The sequence below is a fragment of the Anguilla rostrata genome, chromosome 5 (genome assembly GCF_018555375.3).
Source record: "Anguilla rostrata isolate EN2019 chromosome 5, ASM1855537v3, whole genome shotgun sequence".
NCBI classification, from domain to species: Eukaryota; Metazoa; Chordata; class Actinopteri; order Anguilliformes; family Anguillidae; genus Anguilla; species Anguilla rostrata.
The window spans coordinates 52,892,329-52,910,211 of NC_057937.1; the positions used below are offsets into that span (position 1 = coordinate 52,892,329).

A 17,883-nucleotide genomic window follows, 5' to 3' on the forward strand; every position below is an offset into this window, starting at 1 on the left:
AATATAAATTTTAATATGCCATGGTCATCTGATTTAAATGAAAGAATCAAACTCAAATGAAAACAAAATGCAAATTTAAATTATCCTATTTGAACAAATGCCCTTTTTGTTTTTGTCAGTATATATAGATATATGGGTAATATGTTAAAAAGTGTGCATCTCAAAGCCTTCAGTGGTTGACACTGCAGTTGCTGCACTGTAGTGGATGTATCACATATTGATTTTTATCTTAAACAAGCAGGTTGTGTAAATTGTGAATGTAAAAGAGGTAAATTGGATAATTGACCTTGTTGCTGTCATACATGCTTCATTGGTAACAGTCTCCGGGCAACTACTCGTGTGTACACCAAACGCAACTGGAGGGTGGAGCTTGAGGTGTCTTTGTAGGGAACTTCAACCTTTGTAGTTTTTGTCAAATTATCACTGTGTTGGGACTTGATCTGAAGTATTCAAAACAAGTTCCATTAGGGATTAAGAACCGTGATCTGGTGTTAATACAATGACTGTATTCAGTTACAAAATTTCATGTGCAAATGTCTGTGGCTCCAGGGCTACAACATGAGTTCTTGCCGTATGTCAAGCCTGCTTGAATGCATACATGTACACGTACAGCACAGGCCAAAAGTATTAGGCCACCTGTGTTCGTTTTTTTTTTTTTTTAACCTTAGGTAGAAAATTATCCAGGTAGTATATGTGCATATATTGAATAAGAAACCAAAATATTTTTTTTTTCAATTTCTACCTACAATAACACAAAGATAGATTTTACTTAAAGGTAATCTGAGACATAACTTTCCTTGAAATAGCCTCCTTTGGCTTTAATTACATTTAAATTAATTATTGGAAGTCTATCCATATCTATCATTTTGCTAAGTGGGAGGAGGAGGGGTGTGGAAAAAGGTGGAGGGGTAATTAAATTGAGTGAAATCTGATCAACCTTAAGTTTTTTTAAACCCTAGGTAGCCTAATACTTTCAGCCTGAAGTGCAAGTAAAATGCAAGAAATATAGCAAAGAAGAAGGAGTTATTCTTAGATGTGCAGGGCCAAGTAAACATTGTGGAAAGAAGGTTATTCCTAGTGAGAAATTGCGGAAAAGCTTAAGATTTCCAGGTGCAGTGTTCAGTACACACTCAGAAGGGTCCAGCTGATGGGCAATCATGTTAACAGGAGAAGACCAGGAAGATCAAGAGGCAGTAAACGTATATGTTGTGGTGTCTAGCAAAAAAAAAAAAAAAACATTGTAAAATTGCATTGAAAACTACAGGAAGAACTCAGTGCAACTAGAAAGAAAGAAACCAGTTCCCCTGACTACAGTGAAACGGCAGCTAGGCTACGATCTGCTGGTCTAAAGGATGTTTCATTATACGATTAAGTCATTTTGTCTATTACAGCCAAGGTTTTTAAAAAATATCTATTATAGCTATAAGTGGGTGTTCCTAACAACATCCCAGTATTCTTCAACAACCCAGTATTCTTTGCTTGCATGACAAAACATATGCTGTCTGCAAAAGTGGACAGACAACTTTTTTTCAAGAAAGCACATATACAACGAACCTTCCTTTACTAATCTGTTACAATTATTAACTCTTGTAGACATTTTGATGCATAAATACAGTACTTGTATTGAGATGGCAAGTTACGCCTTGGCGGGGCGGCAAGCCCCATACCTATATAGCACCGAGAGTATGGCACTTTTCATGGTTGTTAACATAGAAACACTTCGCGGGTTACATTTTAATTCGTTCATTTAGCTATGTTTCACTTTTCGAGCGCTCCATGACCACGTGACATGCGACTACCGAATCTAAAATGTGACGCGCCTGCGTGGAGTGGGAGGAGTCACCAAGGAAATAGAAAACTAGACGCACAGAGTGTGGTTAACTAGTGTAATTAGCTCTGGATACGCCGTAAGTCATTGAGATACGTTTAACCCGTAGATAACGCGTGAAACGGTTAATTTCACTTGTTTTCATTGTTTCCTACTTTTTTTGGCTCCGTTTTTATTTCGCAAACGATCTGTCGACACAGTGATAGTAAAGCAAGCTACGTTTTATCCAGAGGGTGTCCGATTTCCCCTCCACCAGAGGCATTGCGATGCCCTCTGATTTTATATCCCTGCTCAGCGCTGATTTTGACGTTAATTCACCAAAATCTCTCTATTCTAAAGGTAAAACATTTTCCTGCTGCTGGGTGTTTGTGTGTTCTTGTGTTTTAACTATCGCTGCAAATGACGCTGTATTGTCTTGTCTATGCAACTGCTGGGTTCTGCTCGGTGTGTCATTCTGTGTTGTGTGTGCGTGGAGGCGTGTTTTGTTTTCTTGCCGTGGTGTCACTGAGTATGAGCGGGGCGCACATCTCCCTCCAGGCACGGCCACGTTTAATTTTCCCACCGTCCTCAAATAATTCACTTATCGTATGCGAGTTTATTGCTAGCTAACTGCTTTGTTTAGACTAAGAAATGTGGGGTTTTTTGTCACGGTAGCCAGCTTAACGGTCTGATGCTTGAATATATGCAGTAAATAGCTAGACTAACGTTATTCTCATGTTAAAATGTTTAGATTGCTAGTAGCTAGGAAAGCTAACATTGACTAATTTACCCACATTTTAACTACAGTCCAGCCCTGAAATCACCGGTAAGTCATTGAGAAATCCATCTAGCAGTCTGTTGAACTCTTCAGTTTGTCGTTAGACTAACGTTACCTGGCTAGCTAAAGGGATTGCCAGCCAACGTTAATGGCAGCACAGGTCAGTAAAATTAAAAGTAACTGGCAAGGTCGCAACTGTCACAGTCGTGGAGAGTGTAGACAACAGCAAGCAAAATACAGTGAGGCTCTTTGTGATTAACAACTGGTAGACTATGGTAAACGGCCCGATCTACCTGTGTGTTGTTGTACGTCGTTAGGTAGCAGGTACCTAGGCAGCGAGGTAACTTCAGCAACGTTGGCTAGTAATTCAGATAACGGTTACTAGGCATTTAGATTGCTAACGTTAGCTAACTTAAGTTGCACTGTCAGAGATTAATTCTTAAATTAAAATGATTTGCTCAATCATCATAGACAACACCGCGACACTAATTATTGAGTCAAGATGTTGTACAGTTGGTGATGATATTGCATAATGGATTTAATGTGTCTAGTAGTTATGTGGTCCTCTCGCTTTCACCTAGCTAATATTGTTAACAGTGACGTGCTAGCAATTTAGATGCATGCCTGGATCCAGTTTAATGTAATGGTTTGCTGCTGGGTGTAGTTTTGTAATATGCTTGGGGTTGGATTTGAATCATCGGTACAAATACTGAAAACAAGCGCAAATCCGCAATAGCTGCGACCGCACACGCGCATGAATCCATGTGTGCATGCATCCTCGCACACACCCTCACACAAACACGTGACCTCTTCTTTGGCTCATGACCAACCTTTCCACAAAATTTTGTGCAAATCTGTGAATCCATTCGGGAGTTATGTGCCTTTTTGTGATAGGCCACGCCCATCGCCATGCCCCCTCTTGGTCAATCGGCTTTGAAAGTTACTCAGCTCTACCTTCGGTCATGACCAACGTCCATGCCAAATTTCAGCCTCCGTTGCGTTGTAGCTAACTCTGGAGATTTGCCATGTCGTAGCTAGTTTGCCCTTCAACAGGACGCATTTAGAGTAAGTTATGTGCAGTCAACGCATTTTCAATTCAATAATGTAGAATATTGCGGAATAATAGAAGATTTTGCTTGTCCCCAAAAACCTAACACTATAGAGTTAACGATTTCCCCATAGCTTTTTTTAATGTAAAGGAAATATATAAATCCATGTTGTCTCCTTAGTAAAAATGCTTAATAAACATCAACAAGGCTGGACATATCAGCACGGTGTACGGAAAGCACAATTTAACTTTCCAGTTATGAATGGCGATGCTTTCAGAATCTGAACAATCTTTCTAAACACAATAGGCCTCTGCATTTCTTTCTGATGAGCAAACGTTTTAGCTCCCCAATGTTTTGTCTAAAACAACGTCCTAAAAAGACTGGTGGTACCGGTCGGACGGTCTTCTCTGTAAACTGTGTTTTAAAAATAGTTGAGTTTCTAACTTTTGTATGAAGCAGAGCATATATATGCAGCACAAAGTAGAACTTGCAGTATTTGGTGAAATGACCCACCACTTTCAAAACATTGGCCTTCCACCAGAGGAGCAAAGTCCTGTAGCATTCAGGTACTGGGCTGGGTTCAGGCTAGGATGCAGACACACAACACAAATAATGCTGGCAAAAGGAAAAGATGGGCTTTACTTGATAATCCATGCTAGGTTCTTCTATTAAAGGTTGATATCTGAAATTGTGGAAGGAGTATGGATGCTTTTTGGCTGCAGACTGGGGTTGCAGGTTTTAAGGTCTTTGAATTAAAACTGGTGCATGTACTTGCTTGTTCCTGCAGGCAGTGGTAAGGTGAGAGCACAATTTCCCATGTGTTTCAACAAAGAGCACACATAAGGGGGGGGGGGGGTATTTCACTAAAATGTGGTTGGTGAGCTTACAGTACTGTAAGCCTGACCAGGTGTACACTGATTTGATTGATGTTGCCTAAAATCCAAGAATGTGCTTTGCTAATATTAAGTGGGGTGTTACTTCTGAATCATTTTCTTGAAGTCATGTTCTGGTTGGAGACAGCTAATCTGAACTGTATTTCAATTTCAATCAAGTAATTGAATTGAAGACTACCTGGTTAGTGACCCTCAGATCTGCAGTTCAGCCAAAAAGAGGGCGTGGGACTGATGTGCAGTTAGAATTTGGTCCCATCTCCGCATAGTTCTGCAGTTCGGCTGTGGAACTCATGGAATGCTGTAGGCTGAAATAAGTCTTGTATTACATGAACCCACCAGTCCAGTGAGAGGAATCTATTGGATTTAAGAATACGCTACATTGATATTTTTTTGGAGAGGCAGTGGTATAGTAAAGTACGGAAGAGGATTAGGGTCACGTGAAAATATTTTGAGTTCTGACTTTAGTCAGAATTCTGAGATTAAAGTCAGAATTCTGAGAATAAAGTCAGAATTCTGAGAATAAAGTCAGAATTCAGAATTCTTTAATCTCAGAATTCTGACTTTATTCTCAGAATTCTGACTAAAGTCAGAACTAAAAAAAAAATTGCACATGGCCCTAATCCTCTTCCGTAGTAAAGCACCATGCTTAAAAGGCACATAACAGTTTTGAAGTACACAGCCTAGAACTTTGGTGCTATAGCCTCATTCCTGTCCATGACAAATCTTTGGTTTTTAGGCACAGACAAAATGAATACACTTGGGCATTAACACTGGACTGTCATTTGAGAGGTCCCTGGCTCACTGTAGAGATGATAGTGGTACAGGTCACCCTAACAGCTGTGATGACAACAACATCAGCCCATCTCTGTCCTCAGTGAAAGCCCCTCAGAAGTTTTTGCTAGTGGACAACTTTCAAATATTGGGGCTGTAAGCTCTGCATGTCTAACGATACTTTAACACGTTGTTTGAGAGAAATGGCTCTTCTCCATTTTCCCAACTTCTGTCATCCGTGCCTAACTGGATTGCTTTATTGTAGTGCTGGTATCTGGCTTTATTTTCAATTTCCTGTACCCCAGAGGAGTTTAATATAGTCCTCCTTCACCTCTGGAGGATCTACTGTCTTCAGACCTTTGTATCTCATTGGCTTCAGGCATTCCAATAATCTTGCAGGAATCCATGGGAAGAGAACATGAGATGTAGACATGAGATTAGAATCTCAGTAGTGCTGCTGCTTGATTTAACTTTAGAAAAAAAGGTAGGCCTACATTTTAACCCTCCTAAGAAGTGACTGCTTTCAGTCATGCTCACTATAATTGAAAATATTTTACATTTACATTTACTGCCATTTATCACAGTAGAAGTTTACACTGCTATAGTGGAGTTTAGGCTACATTGCTGAACAGTGCTTTAATGATTCAGAGAGCAAGGCCCTATAACGTAGCAAGTATGAATCACTACAGAACTCTCGCTAGAGATGTCTGTCACCAGTTCAGGCAATTTACTAATCAAACCTGGTTCATTCACAGTATTTGAAGTTAAAAAAATCTGCAGTGGGTGTAGTGTAAATATTTAGCTCCTTTATCGGAAAAGTCTTGGTTGAATAACCAGTTTTCTTTCATCAGTACGCCCGATACTGCATGCACATTACATAAGGAATAATCTTGCATTTAATCCGCAGCCGACTGCTGCTGTGCTGTTGTTGTTGAGGTATTTTTAAGCACAGCTATTGAGCGAGTCAGTCAGTGGTCCCTGTTGCCCTCTGTTGCTAGTTACCGCTGGTGCTGCTTTCCGAGCCAGAAGCTTGAGTGCTGCCTCTGCTTCTTGAGTCGAATGAGAGGGTTTTCAGTCTGGCATGTTGGAACTTTGTGGGGGGGGAGCATGGCGATTTGCGTTCGACCTTTCCCGACTGCCGTTTGTCATGTCTCGGAGCCCCAACAGAAGTTTGTTTCACTGTGTTTTTTTTGAAGTCCTCGAGAGAATTTGAGAGTAAATATTAGCTGTAAGCCTCGCGGCTTCATTCCGAGCACCGCAGGCCGAGCCCAATTCGGTTCCACTCCTTCAGGCTTTCTGACATTCGGCCTCTATAGGTAAAGGGCCTTCAGTTACCTTTTACATTACATTACAGGCATTTAGCAGACGCTCTTATCCAGAGCGACGTACAACAGAGCGTCGTACAAGCCCTTTTACAAGGACAGGTGTGCAAACCGCTTAAGTGCTTCATCTGTTATGCCCCTTAATTTATTTTTTCTAATTAAGTTCATCTGTTTAAAGAGGGTGGAGAAAATGCTTGCCAGCAATATTTAACAAAACCCTTCGTATGAAGGAAAGAATTTAATTATGTTGTGTTTTTACCTGAAGAAATGGTTGATTTTTGCATCACTTTGGAAGCAGGGACGGCACATTCTGTACGTGGTCTTGATGTTTATTTTGGGACTTGAAAGGATTCTGGGATTGGTTGCATTGCCATGCTGCTCTTTTTTGTTGGGAGTTGTCTCATGTGTTCCTGTGGGAAAGGTAAAGGTGGGGCTGAATGGTTTGTTTATGGGTCTGATTGTTGCCCCGTTTGTGCTGCCGTCAGTCCCGCTCACAAAGAAGGAGATTTATGGGCTCACAACGTGCCATCAGGCAGAACGGTTTCTCACTGTTGGCATTTATTCACTGAGGAATGGCCTGCTCGGGTTTCTGGCTTTTCCTCCAAATCAGAATGCACTGGTTTCTGCAGGGCCCGCCTGAACAATTGTTGTATGTCTGAGAACTGGACTTCTCTTGCTTTTTGTTTTGTTTTTTGTTTTTTTGACTGGAAACTTATATGGTGTTTTTATTTCGCTAGAACAAGGATGGGCAACCTTAGTCCTGGAGAGCCGCAGGGTGCAGTTTGGTGGTTTGTGTTTGCACCATAAACTCAGCCACCAGTACAGACCCAAGAAACCAGGTGAGGTGACAAAAGAGAGAGGGCCGTTTCTATTGGCGACGGCAGCAGTCCGGCGCAGGGCCTGGCTTCTTACGGGCAGATGATGGGTTTTAAGAGGCTGCGTTCTTGTGCTTCTTCTTGATAGACTTTTTTGTCCTCTTCAATAGTGATAGCATTAAGGGAATATGTAGAATAAAAAAAAAAAAAAAAAAAAAGCATTTCAAATGGACTTCATGCTGTGTCATGTTGCCCGGGGTTATTTACAGTTTAGCTGCTCGTCTTTATATTTAACTTGATCACTTGTCACCATCACATGCCTAGTGAGAAGTGACAGTTTGTGGCTGGCTTCCAGTATGTTTTAGAATGTTCAGCCTGCATCTGAGTGTAATTGCCTTCAGCTCTCTACCCCCAAGACTGCTAGGATCATCCCGTGGATTGTACGGCCACTTTCCCTGGATTTGTTCCTGATAAGCCCAATCCCTTCCTGTTTGCATATTATGCTTGCATGTTCTGACCCGTTATTGGGTTTTTCAACCACTTTTCTTTTAAGGCCTCACTTTTGCTTTATTCCCTAGTTTCGGATGGCCACTGGAAATTTGAAGGCTGTCCCGTGGCCGCCATGTCGTATGACAGTTAGCCTAGCGCCACTGTGTACTGCCTGAGCTGCACAGCCGTTGGGCTAGAGGACGGCATTTCTTTGTCACCTGCTGCAGGCAGACCGCTGATGCCTGATCGACCAGAGGACTCACTGTTGAGGCAGGGAATGCCCTGCTGACTTAGCCCCTCCCTCCCTGGGAGATTCTAAGCCAGTTAAGCTCCCCTCCTGTCAGGAGGTAGCACCGGCATGGTCAGGACTGGATTCTGGACTCGGGGTTCAGTATCTCACTTTTTGTGTTGGGAGTTGGGGCTTGGTCATGCGGTCCTGGATTGACCTTTATTTTCAATTCGTTTGTTCGTTTGTTCATTCGTTTGTTCATTCATTCATTCATTCATTCATAAAATTTTGGGTAGGAAGCTCCAGGAGCTTCGCTGTCTACTTGACATGACATAACTGTGGTCATGTGACATTTCCTGAGTGGGGACTGTGTTTACGATGATTTTAATGATTTTTATGTAGAATGGTGCTCTGAGCTGGCTGTGTGTTCACGCTGTGTGTTTTCCCTTCTCTCATCGAGACTTTGAGCACCTTTCAATGTTCCCAGGCTATCAAAAGGCAGCCTTATCAATGAGGGCTAGCAGTGATCCGTGGCAGCTATTGTCAGCGCCATACAAAACGGCTGGTAGTTTAGGATGTGTTTATCATTTTCTGTTTTATTGGCTTCTGACAGCAAAAATGCTCTCCCTCCCCCCAAGTCGTGCAAGTGGAAAAACCCTGGATGGAGTGACAGCATGGCTTTGGCATTCAGCAGCAGGAATGATTTGTTCCTGCATCATTCTGAACAAAAGCTGAAATTGATCTCCTTTTTTTGCACCTTGATTGTGCAGTTCTTGTGCAACTAGAGGTTTACGTAATCTTAATCTGAGATTCAGAGGGGGCCTTGATTGGACGAGAGTGGATTTGATTGGACTGTGTTTAAACCTATCCTTCCTGACCCCTAGCTGGCATCTACAGACTGGTAATAAAGCAAATCCACAATTTATTAAAAAATAGTCCACAAACATACCACAAATTCGAGGTCAGCGCCTGCAACAGACTGCATCGTTGGCCAGAAGTATTTGAAGAGTTTGAAAAAGCGGATATCAATTAGAGGCTCCATTTTTATGTTTATAAAGTGTTGGTTTGCTCAAAGCTGGGGTCCTAAACAAAGTTATGGCCCCACTGGAGGTCAGGTAAGTTCATTGAAAAAGCGAGTTTAGTGTTTTGCATATTCTTTCTTATTCCGCATCAACATTCTATTTTCCACTCGTCCAACAACTTTTCAGCAAGACCTAGCAAGTTTGGCTAGTAGTACAACCAGTTGCTTGCGCTTTTTGTCCAAAGCGTGCAGATGTTTATGATTTCATATCAGATAATTTTCCATTGATTAACCGGTTCGGAATGTGAACAACACACTTGCAGATGCAAGCTTCAATTGCCGCTGCCGCTGTCGTTGGTACAGACTCTCTCTCTCTCTCTTTTGCAAAGCTTCTAATGGACGAATTCTCAGTCAGGGTGATGTTTGCAGCAGTAACGTTGGCAACAGCAAAGAACTAATATTTGCTTTCAGTTATAATTCCTACCATGCACGCCATGCAGCGTTGAAAACATTATCCAAAATTTGCAATTTGGAGAGTTTTTGGGAAAAATGCTTGCAAAATTTCTCTGCTTTTAGTTATCTATATATATATTTTTTTGCAGTGGTGGGAAAGAGTTTGGGAGTAAATTTCTTATGATAATTTTGATGCTAGCTCGTGAAATAAATAGTTGCATTTTTATCTACATATTGTGTATACCATGAATAAGGCTTCATTTAAGATAGTACACCCAGGTGAACATTGCCTTCATAAATGCTTCGGGGGAAAGGGTTAACAAGGCAGGCCAGACCCAATTGGACTCTTTTATTTGTTAATCTATTCATTTCAGGGATAAGCATTTAGAAGCTCTTCTCATTTTGCAGTGCCTCTGGGTGTAGAGTCCAGCCAACATTTGTACCCTTTTTTTTCACACAGCATGTTTTGTTGTTACGGGGACTAAATTTGAAATTAAAACCACATCCTGCTTCATACAATGCATTCCACTTGTATAAAGTAGGTTGTTAAATGCTCGTCTTACAACTGAAAATGATTTATGAATATATTTCTTGAATGAACTCGGTCTAAGATATATCTCATTTTTGGGTGAAGTTGCCTCTAATACTTTACACACACAAATCCTGTCACAGGCAGATGTGCATTTCTTTATGAGCATTTAATTATCATGCATGTTGGTCTGGTTGGTTTATATACTTATTGAAACTAAGAACAAAGGTAGAATATCTGGGAAAGTACCACTTCTCTGAGCATTGTTCCTCATTCACGAAACATGTGTACGATCACAAGAACATTTCGGCATTCATCATTTCTTTCTTATCTGAATTTGTTCATGGCTGTTTTTTATGCTAATGACATGAACAGGGTTACGCATAAAATTTACAAACCGCCAGCATTCATCATCTCATACACATGGGATACGCGCAAAAACAAAGCTCTGCACGTGTCATAAATCCCATACTGGTTTTTCATGGGAACATTTTTAAGAACAAAAGAAAGAATAATTCAAGAATAGTTTTGCGAATGAAGCCCATTGTGTCTGTTTTACATTTTCCTCGGAAACAGATTTAGTCATTAAAGATTTTTCAGAAGTATTTGAATTAAAAAATCTTTTTGAATGCTTCCATTTTTATTTGCCAGTTTGCCATGGACCATGAACTCAATGCCCAAATTCCAAGCTGTTAATAGGCTATATCTATAAATGATTTCTCCTTCTGATCATTCAGATCTCATGTTCATTGCAGATGTGAAAGTCTCTGAGTAGGGTCCATGAATTTTGTCAGGAGGCGTTACAGTATTCTTTGGAATTACATGAACCGGTTGGTTTTGTCCATGATGAGCACACTGGAGCACACCAGCATGGGTGTACTGCTGCTTTGTTTTTCCACATGCAGATGTTCTCTCTTAATCCCTCCCCCTTTCCCACCCTGACCGCGCTGAGCCTAACAGGGGGGATCCTGTTCTTTCATGAACCAGAGATCACGTGACACCACTCTGTGATGCAAGCAGGTCTACGGGGGTGGAGCCTATCACGTGGGCAGCTTCCCTGTCTCTAGTGAGACCCCGGGGATGCTGCATGTGTTTGTTTTTAGGGTGTCGTGTTGTTTTGAATAAACATTCTCAGTAATTAATGATTGGATAATAATAATAATAATAATAACGTTAAACCATTGCTCAAAGGGTTTTTCAAAAGGATAGTGTGTGCATGCACATATGGAGGCGTGTCCTTGGCAGAGGCCACAGGATGATGTCATTATTATTCTTATGTCATAAGGCTCCCTCATTCAGGAAGCCTTACAGTATACACACTGTGAGCGTCTGAACACAAAGACAGATCTGTGCGGTAGATAAGCAGTGGTGCTTCATCGACAGCGGTGTTAAATGCCCAGTGGCTGTGCTGGCTGTCCTTGCAGAGGTTTCTTATTCCAAATTCCCTTTTTTTTTTCCGCCGAAGCATGTGTGCTTTATCATTAAGCGCTTCACGGAATCGATCTCCACACGTGAATTTGTAGCCGCGTTCTCAGGATCTTCACTTGACTTTGTAAAACTTTGGTTAAATGCATTATTTTAGCACCTGGTTTCTTGTAGACTCTACTATGATGCCGTAGAACTTCATGAGTTTTGAGTTGTTTTTCCACTCTGCATTTGGGGACAGGAGTGCGATTGGGAGAATCATCTGTCATATTCTATCGAGTCTGTAACGTATAGCCTACACTCAACTGCTGAATGCTCTTGAGACAGGGACTCATAATCAGTCTACTGTGTGTGTGACTGTGGCTGACTACCCTGTGACTGATGAGGTTGGTCACTGCATACACACACATACACATGAACGCTTGCTCACACGTGCATGCACACACACACACACACACACGTACACACCCATCTCTAAGCATGCACACAGAAAAGCGGGGGTGGGTGGGTGGGGATTAGTGATAGGCCTACCCTTTTTCTTAACCTTTAGGATTAGGGTGGACTTAGGAAGAGGCTTAAATTTAAAAGAAATTAGCTCTTTCATTTACTGTTTTCTAAGCCCGCATTCCACTGTGGCTTCATCTCATGAGAGAGCTGCGTATCGACACCAGCTCTTCCCTGTGTTTCTTAACCTCCTGAGCTTTTCTGTCTTTTTTTTCCATTTCATAATTGGAGACCCCTGCACGCAGGCTGAAACGGGCAGGCCTGAGTTCTGTGTGCTTTGTTTCTCCCCCCCCCAAGGGCAGATATAGATAGGCCTCTTTTCTCTTTATTTGTTCTGAAAATGTCTGAGTGTGTGGGGTGGGGGTGGGGGTGGGGGTGGGGGTGGGGTTGGGGGTGTGTTTGCCTCTCGAGAAGAGTGTGTGGCCAGGTAGCAGGGCGTGTCCGTCGGGCAGGACCGTGGAGGAGGAGGCGTGGTGTGAAAGAGGCATTGGGGTCAGTATTAAGGGCAATGTCCCGAAGGTGACTGATATATAACTGAAGTGAATGCGCGTGCCTTTGCCAAGCGGCTCTCTTGCTGAACCCTCTGGCTCTGTGTCTCCCAGCTGGGTCATGTGATCCGCTCATTTCATTCACGGCATGCACTGCAGCACATTATTCTTCCCTGACTGTCTACAGAGCAACGCTTTCTCCATTTAAAGAACCACACAAGGAATTTCTTGTGTGGCTGAATTGCAGAATGGCGTTCATTTAAAGCAAGGTAGGGATCTGAGCCATCAACAGTTATTGGCCTTGGTGAGTAGCAAGGGAAGGCATGCTAATTAGTTCTCTAATATTTTTTTGTTGTTGAACACAATGGAAAAATGTCAAAGCACGGCAGGCATTTGTTTGTGTGTGCGGGAGGTGTGGCCTCTGGGTTCACAGCCAGTAAGATGTCATGTTTCAGGATGTGGTTGGTGGTGTTCGTAGGGTGCAAGAGATCGAGGGCTTGTTTGCTCTTACACCACCTCTTCCAGTCGGCTTATCTCTGGCGGCAGGATCTGCTGTCTTACAATTATGAAGTCATAGACGCCAGTGAGCTCAGCCTAAAAGCAATGTGAAGACTGCAAGATGCGCTCGATATGAGAAGAGAACTGAACTGCTCACGATGCTGCATGCCTGGAATTTGATTCACTCCGCATTCCATTCCCCCTCTTCATTTAGTATTGAAATATTGTCTTATGCATATATTCTTAAGTTGCAGTGAGTTTTATTCTTCGCTTGAGATATTTCCAGGTACTGAAGTCCCTCCTCTGGCCTTCGCTGGGATTATTTGCTGGGATTGTTTGCAGAGACACTGTGGTTCGGGGCGACGTAGCTCAGGAGGTAAGAGCGGTTGTCTGGCAGTCGGAGGGTTGCCGGTTCGATCCCCTGCCCTGGTCCTGTCGAAGTGTCCCTGAGCAAGACACCTAACCCCTAATTGCTCCCAACGAGCTGATTGGTACCTTGCATGGCAGCCTTTCACTGTTGGTGTGTGAGTGTGTGTGTGTATGGGTGAATGAGAGGCATCAATTGTAAAGCGCTTTGGATAAAAGCGCTATATAAATGCAGTCCATTTACCATTGACCATTGGGGGGGGGGGTTCTGTGTTCCTCGCTGTCTTTGTCCTTTGGGGAAATCGATCGCTGTTGCGTCTCCTTCCTGTTAGTGAATTTATGGGCGCTGCGTGGGCGTGGGCAGGCAGTGACTTCGTCACACGTGTGCTGTGCGAGACGAGATGCGCCGCAACGCACCGTGACACGCCGTGACGTGTCCGACTGGCTGTGGGCTCCAGCTCCCCGCAGGCCAGCCGAAACCCCGCCCCTCTGAAGGGGAAGGAAGTGTGTAATCATGACCCCTGCGTCCACAGCCTTGAGCAGTGGGCCTGTCCTGTCTCCCGCAGCCTGAGGCCTCTGCAGTGCTTCTGCAGCCTGTGTCAGTCTGTGTGAGCCGCTGGGGCGGGGCGGGGCCCGGGGCGGGCGGCGGGCTGGGGGGGGGGCGGGGTCTCCTGCTGCTTCAGTGTGTGGTCGCCCAGGAAACACAGAACGTGGGTGTTAATGTGGGCGTGCTGTGTGCTCTGCCCAAGAGGAGTGGGAGGTAACTGGAAACGTGTAATGCTATGTGCAGTATGTCTGCCATGTGCTCTGAGGGCTTTAACATGTCAGTAGGGATTGCACAGTCATGACGTGGCGCAAACCCTCAGACATGTTCTGTATATTTGCATTTCATCATTGGGGACTGGGGGTGGGGCAGGGGTGGGGAGGGGGGTGGGGTGGGAAGGTAATGTGAAGGAGAAGAAGAGCCATTAAAATGGGGCAAGAATTCTGGGAAATGTAGACCAGAGGTGTCCATTCCTAAAGTTGGGTCGGTGAAGCATTGCGTTGATGAACACATCTAGCTCCAGGAGGTGATAAATGCTCTGTTGACTCAAGTGTAATAGCATGAAGGAAGGGGGAAGGGGAAGAAGCCACAGCCGACAAGTTCTTAAATATCCTTGTTTTGCTTATAGCACACTGTGACTGACACTGACATGAGTTATGATGGGGAATACTGACAGTACGGGTGAACTTACTCAAACCATGCAATCCGATCCCCCCCGTACGCCGTCCCGTAGACTATGTAGTCCATGAGCAATGTATTTTCCTGTAAATAATGGCAATAATTAATCCATTTTAAGTTTTATGAGCTTGTCCTGACCCAAAGAGAACCCATGTGTAATTTCTGATCTAAGGTCTGCTGCAGGCATCAAAATGGTTAATGGTTTACTAACCGAAAAAAGAAACAAGGGGGCGCCTCCCCCTGAATGAAATTATTATCTTTTCACATTGTTTGCATATAAGCGTTTGACTTTGTTTAAGCGTTAAAGATGTAGAATTACACAAGACGTTGGCCCTACCTGTTTTTCCAGCTGTAATCTCAAGTACAGCCCGTCTGTGTAATTGACTTTCTGCTTTGGCCGTGTGAGGCCAGGGGTTGAGGTGTTTATGTGCTTCTGAAACCACTGCTAAGCAGTTTCTGCACAAAATGATGTCTGTCTTTTTTTTTCTGACTCTTGCTTTCTCACTCTTGCGTGTGTACGGTGCTCTGGCGTAGCTTAGCCTAGCATTTCCTGCTCTGCCACTTCTTTAAAATTGCACATTTATGGATTACGGTCCTGCAACTGTCGTGACTTCTGCTCTGAATGTTTTCCTCGCTAACGCATTCCTTGGCGGAATTCCGCGGCTGCTTCTCTGTACGATAAGGCCCTTTTGCCGTTTGTGACTCTTGTTTGCGTTTTTATCGCCGTTTCTCGTGTCCCCCCCGGCCTCGTTGGCGGACCGCCGCTGTGTTTTTCCCGCCGATCCCGTGTCATCTGGGCTCGTTGCGCGGCGGGCTGGGTGAACAGCCGGGCGCCTGTCCTCCGATGCCGCCCCTCCGGGCTCGGGCGCGAGGGGCGGCGGCGCTAAGCGTGCTGGCTGGGTGCCCGGCACGGTCGTCTGCTTGGACGTCGTTCAGGAGGGACGGAGTCCCGCCAAACGGTCTCCATTCAGACCGGCTGCTCTGCCTGGGCTGCCGGCCGGGGCTTTGCTGGCGGTGAATCCCTGGCGGACCCTGGCTCTTCCGGGGGTTTATTTTCAGGCCCAGGCCTCGCGTTGCAGGGGCTGACTGAGTGGCCTCAGTGAGCACTGGGCTGCCTGTGCAGTTGGTCCCTTTGGGAGGGGGTTTGGTAGTTGGGGTTGGTGCAGGCCTGTTGTTGGTGTGTCTGTGTTTATCTGTCTTTCAGTCTTTCTTCTGTCTCTCTCTGCACGAAATGCTTGGTGCTTTCTTTAAACGCACCGAAAGCTCATCTGAGGAGCGCTTAGCCTGCCCCTCACCTCACACCCCCACACTTTCCAGAACCTCCCGCTGAACAGACGGGTCAGGACGTGGACCTTCGGAGGATCTACCTGGGCTCTTTCGACCTTAATGTGACCTGCTGAAAGCCCTCCGGCTCTGTCCCTGCGTCACCGTTCGGCCGAGGTGACGCACCGAGCTGGTGCACACACACACGCGCGCGCGCGCACACACACACGCAGTACCTACTGTCTGGCTCTCTGATCCAGATTTGCGAGCCCGGCGGTGCCGAGCGATCCCCGTTGAAGCTGTCCGTGCGCTGAGGACCTTGTGCCACAGCCCGTTGCGTAACTCACATTCCTGCCTTTTACATGCCTTCCCCCTGACTCACCTGTGATGTCACAGAGGGGGCTTGTAGGTATGGCCAATGGCAGTGATGATACGTAAGCTCTGTCTCTCTCATGTTCACAATCTCTGGTTATTTTTCCTAGTGAAAATGGACTTCAGACAATAATGCGTTTTGAAGTCCTTTTGCGAATTGACTTAATGCGTTTCTGCCAATTACTTGTTCAGTCTTTTCACCAGATTTTAAAGTGGATTCGCCTTTTTAGGTTCTTAAAATGCCCAGTGAAGTTCGTCAGAGGGATTACTGACCTTCCTTCGCGGTTGGAAGCACTGATACATTCCACTTTCATTTTAGTGGTCAAATAGGCAAATCTGAAAAAAAAGATGTTTGGCTTCTGTCAGCGTTTAGAGTTGCCCAAATCCCCACTGGCGTGCACCGCCCCCAGGAAGCTGGGTAATGACTGTTTATATTTTGTGTACGGGCCCCTCGTCCTGCAGGCTGTTTGCTGTGATCATGCGGTGTTTATAAGTGCGTGTGTTCTGGAGTAGATGAGTCCTCTCAGTAGATGAGGTCTTTGGCTGCTTACTGTTTTGCGGCTGTTATAGCCGTGTGAGATTCTGCCATTCAGCTGGGGAGAGTGCCGTTTCCATCAGATCGCCCTTAGGCCTGGTCTGTTTGTTTGATAGCGCTGTGCGCTCTTCTGGAAATTTCTAATGAATCAGCTGCAGACATGCTAAAGCCTTAATTAGATCTGGGGCTAAATCCTCTTTGCCTGATTAATACGCTAAAGGTGCAGACTGAAACGGGACTGAAGGGCGTGCCTGACGCGCTCGCTGGACTGGCGGACAAGGAAGATAATGAGGTCGAGTGAGGGCACGGTTTCGCCGGTGGAGAAGTGCACTCCTGGGAAATGATGTTGAACTGCCCCCGCCACGTGCACACACATACACGCATGTACACACACACACACACGCACGCATTCAGCGTTAAGAAATAAAATTTGAAGAGATGGGCACAATTTGTCGCCCCTCCTCCTCAAGCTAAGAATGCCTCAGGGCAAAAATAGCTGTGCCTATTACGAGTTATTAAGGCCAATTATTTTATCGGCTTAACCCAACACACTTATCACCAATGTCAACAGAGAGCACTTAAATAAAAACCAAGGGGAAACACACAAAGATTTGGAATGTGTTCTTATGGTACCGGTGTTTATTTTGAACCATCTGAACACAACCAGTCTCTCCACTGGGCCTTGGGAGTGATGCTTGCTGCTGTTACATATAATCAGCGATGGCTGGTATTTCAGTGCTGTTATATATAACGTACAGTGATGGCTGGTATTTCAGTGCTCTTGTATATAATGTGCAGTGATGGCTGGTATTTCAGTGCTGTTATATATAACGTACAGTGATGGCTGGTATTTCAGTGCTCTTACAGGCTATATAATGTAAATTGATGGTGGTATTTCAGTGCTGTTATGTATAATGCACAGATGGGTGGTGGACTGTTTAAGTAAATAATAGCAGTTCCACTTGGTGAGCTGTGACAGAAGGGCTGTGTTGTTGTTGTGTTGCTCTTGTTTTGGTGGAGGCGGGAGAAGGGGCGTCTGGCAGTGGGCGGGTCG

The 17,883-nt window shown here is 44.5% G+C and overlaps 1 protein-coding gene across 10 annotated transcripts in view; it reads left to right on the forward strand.

The window, feature by feature from the left end:
* The window catches only part of LOC135255668 (nuclear factor of activated T-cells 5-like), a 63,733-nt gene that overhangs the window by 8,998 nt on the left and 36,852 nt on the right, over positions 1 to 17,883 (forward strand). Inside the window, exons 1-2 of one of the 10 annotated variants that reach the window (XM_064337147.1) lie at positions 1,838 to 2,167; positions 7,358 to 7,459. The exons of 7 other annotated variants lie outside the window; for them this stretch is intronic. In XM_064337147.1, coding sequence (XP_064193217.1) covers positions 2,095 to 2,167; positions 7,358 to 7,459 — 175 coding nt within the window. In that variant the 5' untranslated portion in view covers positions 1,838 to 2,094. Of the gene's footprint in view, positions 1 to 1,837; positions 2,168 to 2,211; positions 2,634 to 7,357; positions 7,460 to 17,883 lie in introns of those variants that run through there. 2 more of the 10 variants (XM_064337148.1, XM_064337162.1) reach the window with 2 other exon arrangements.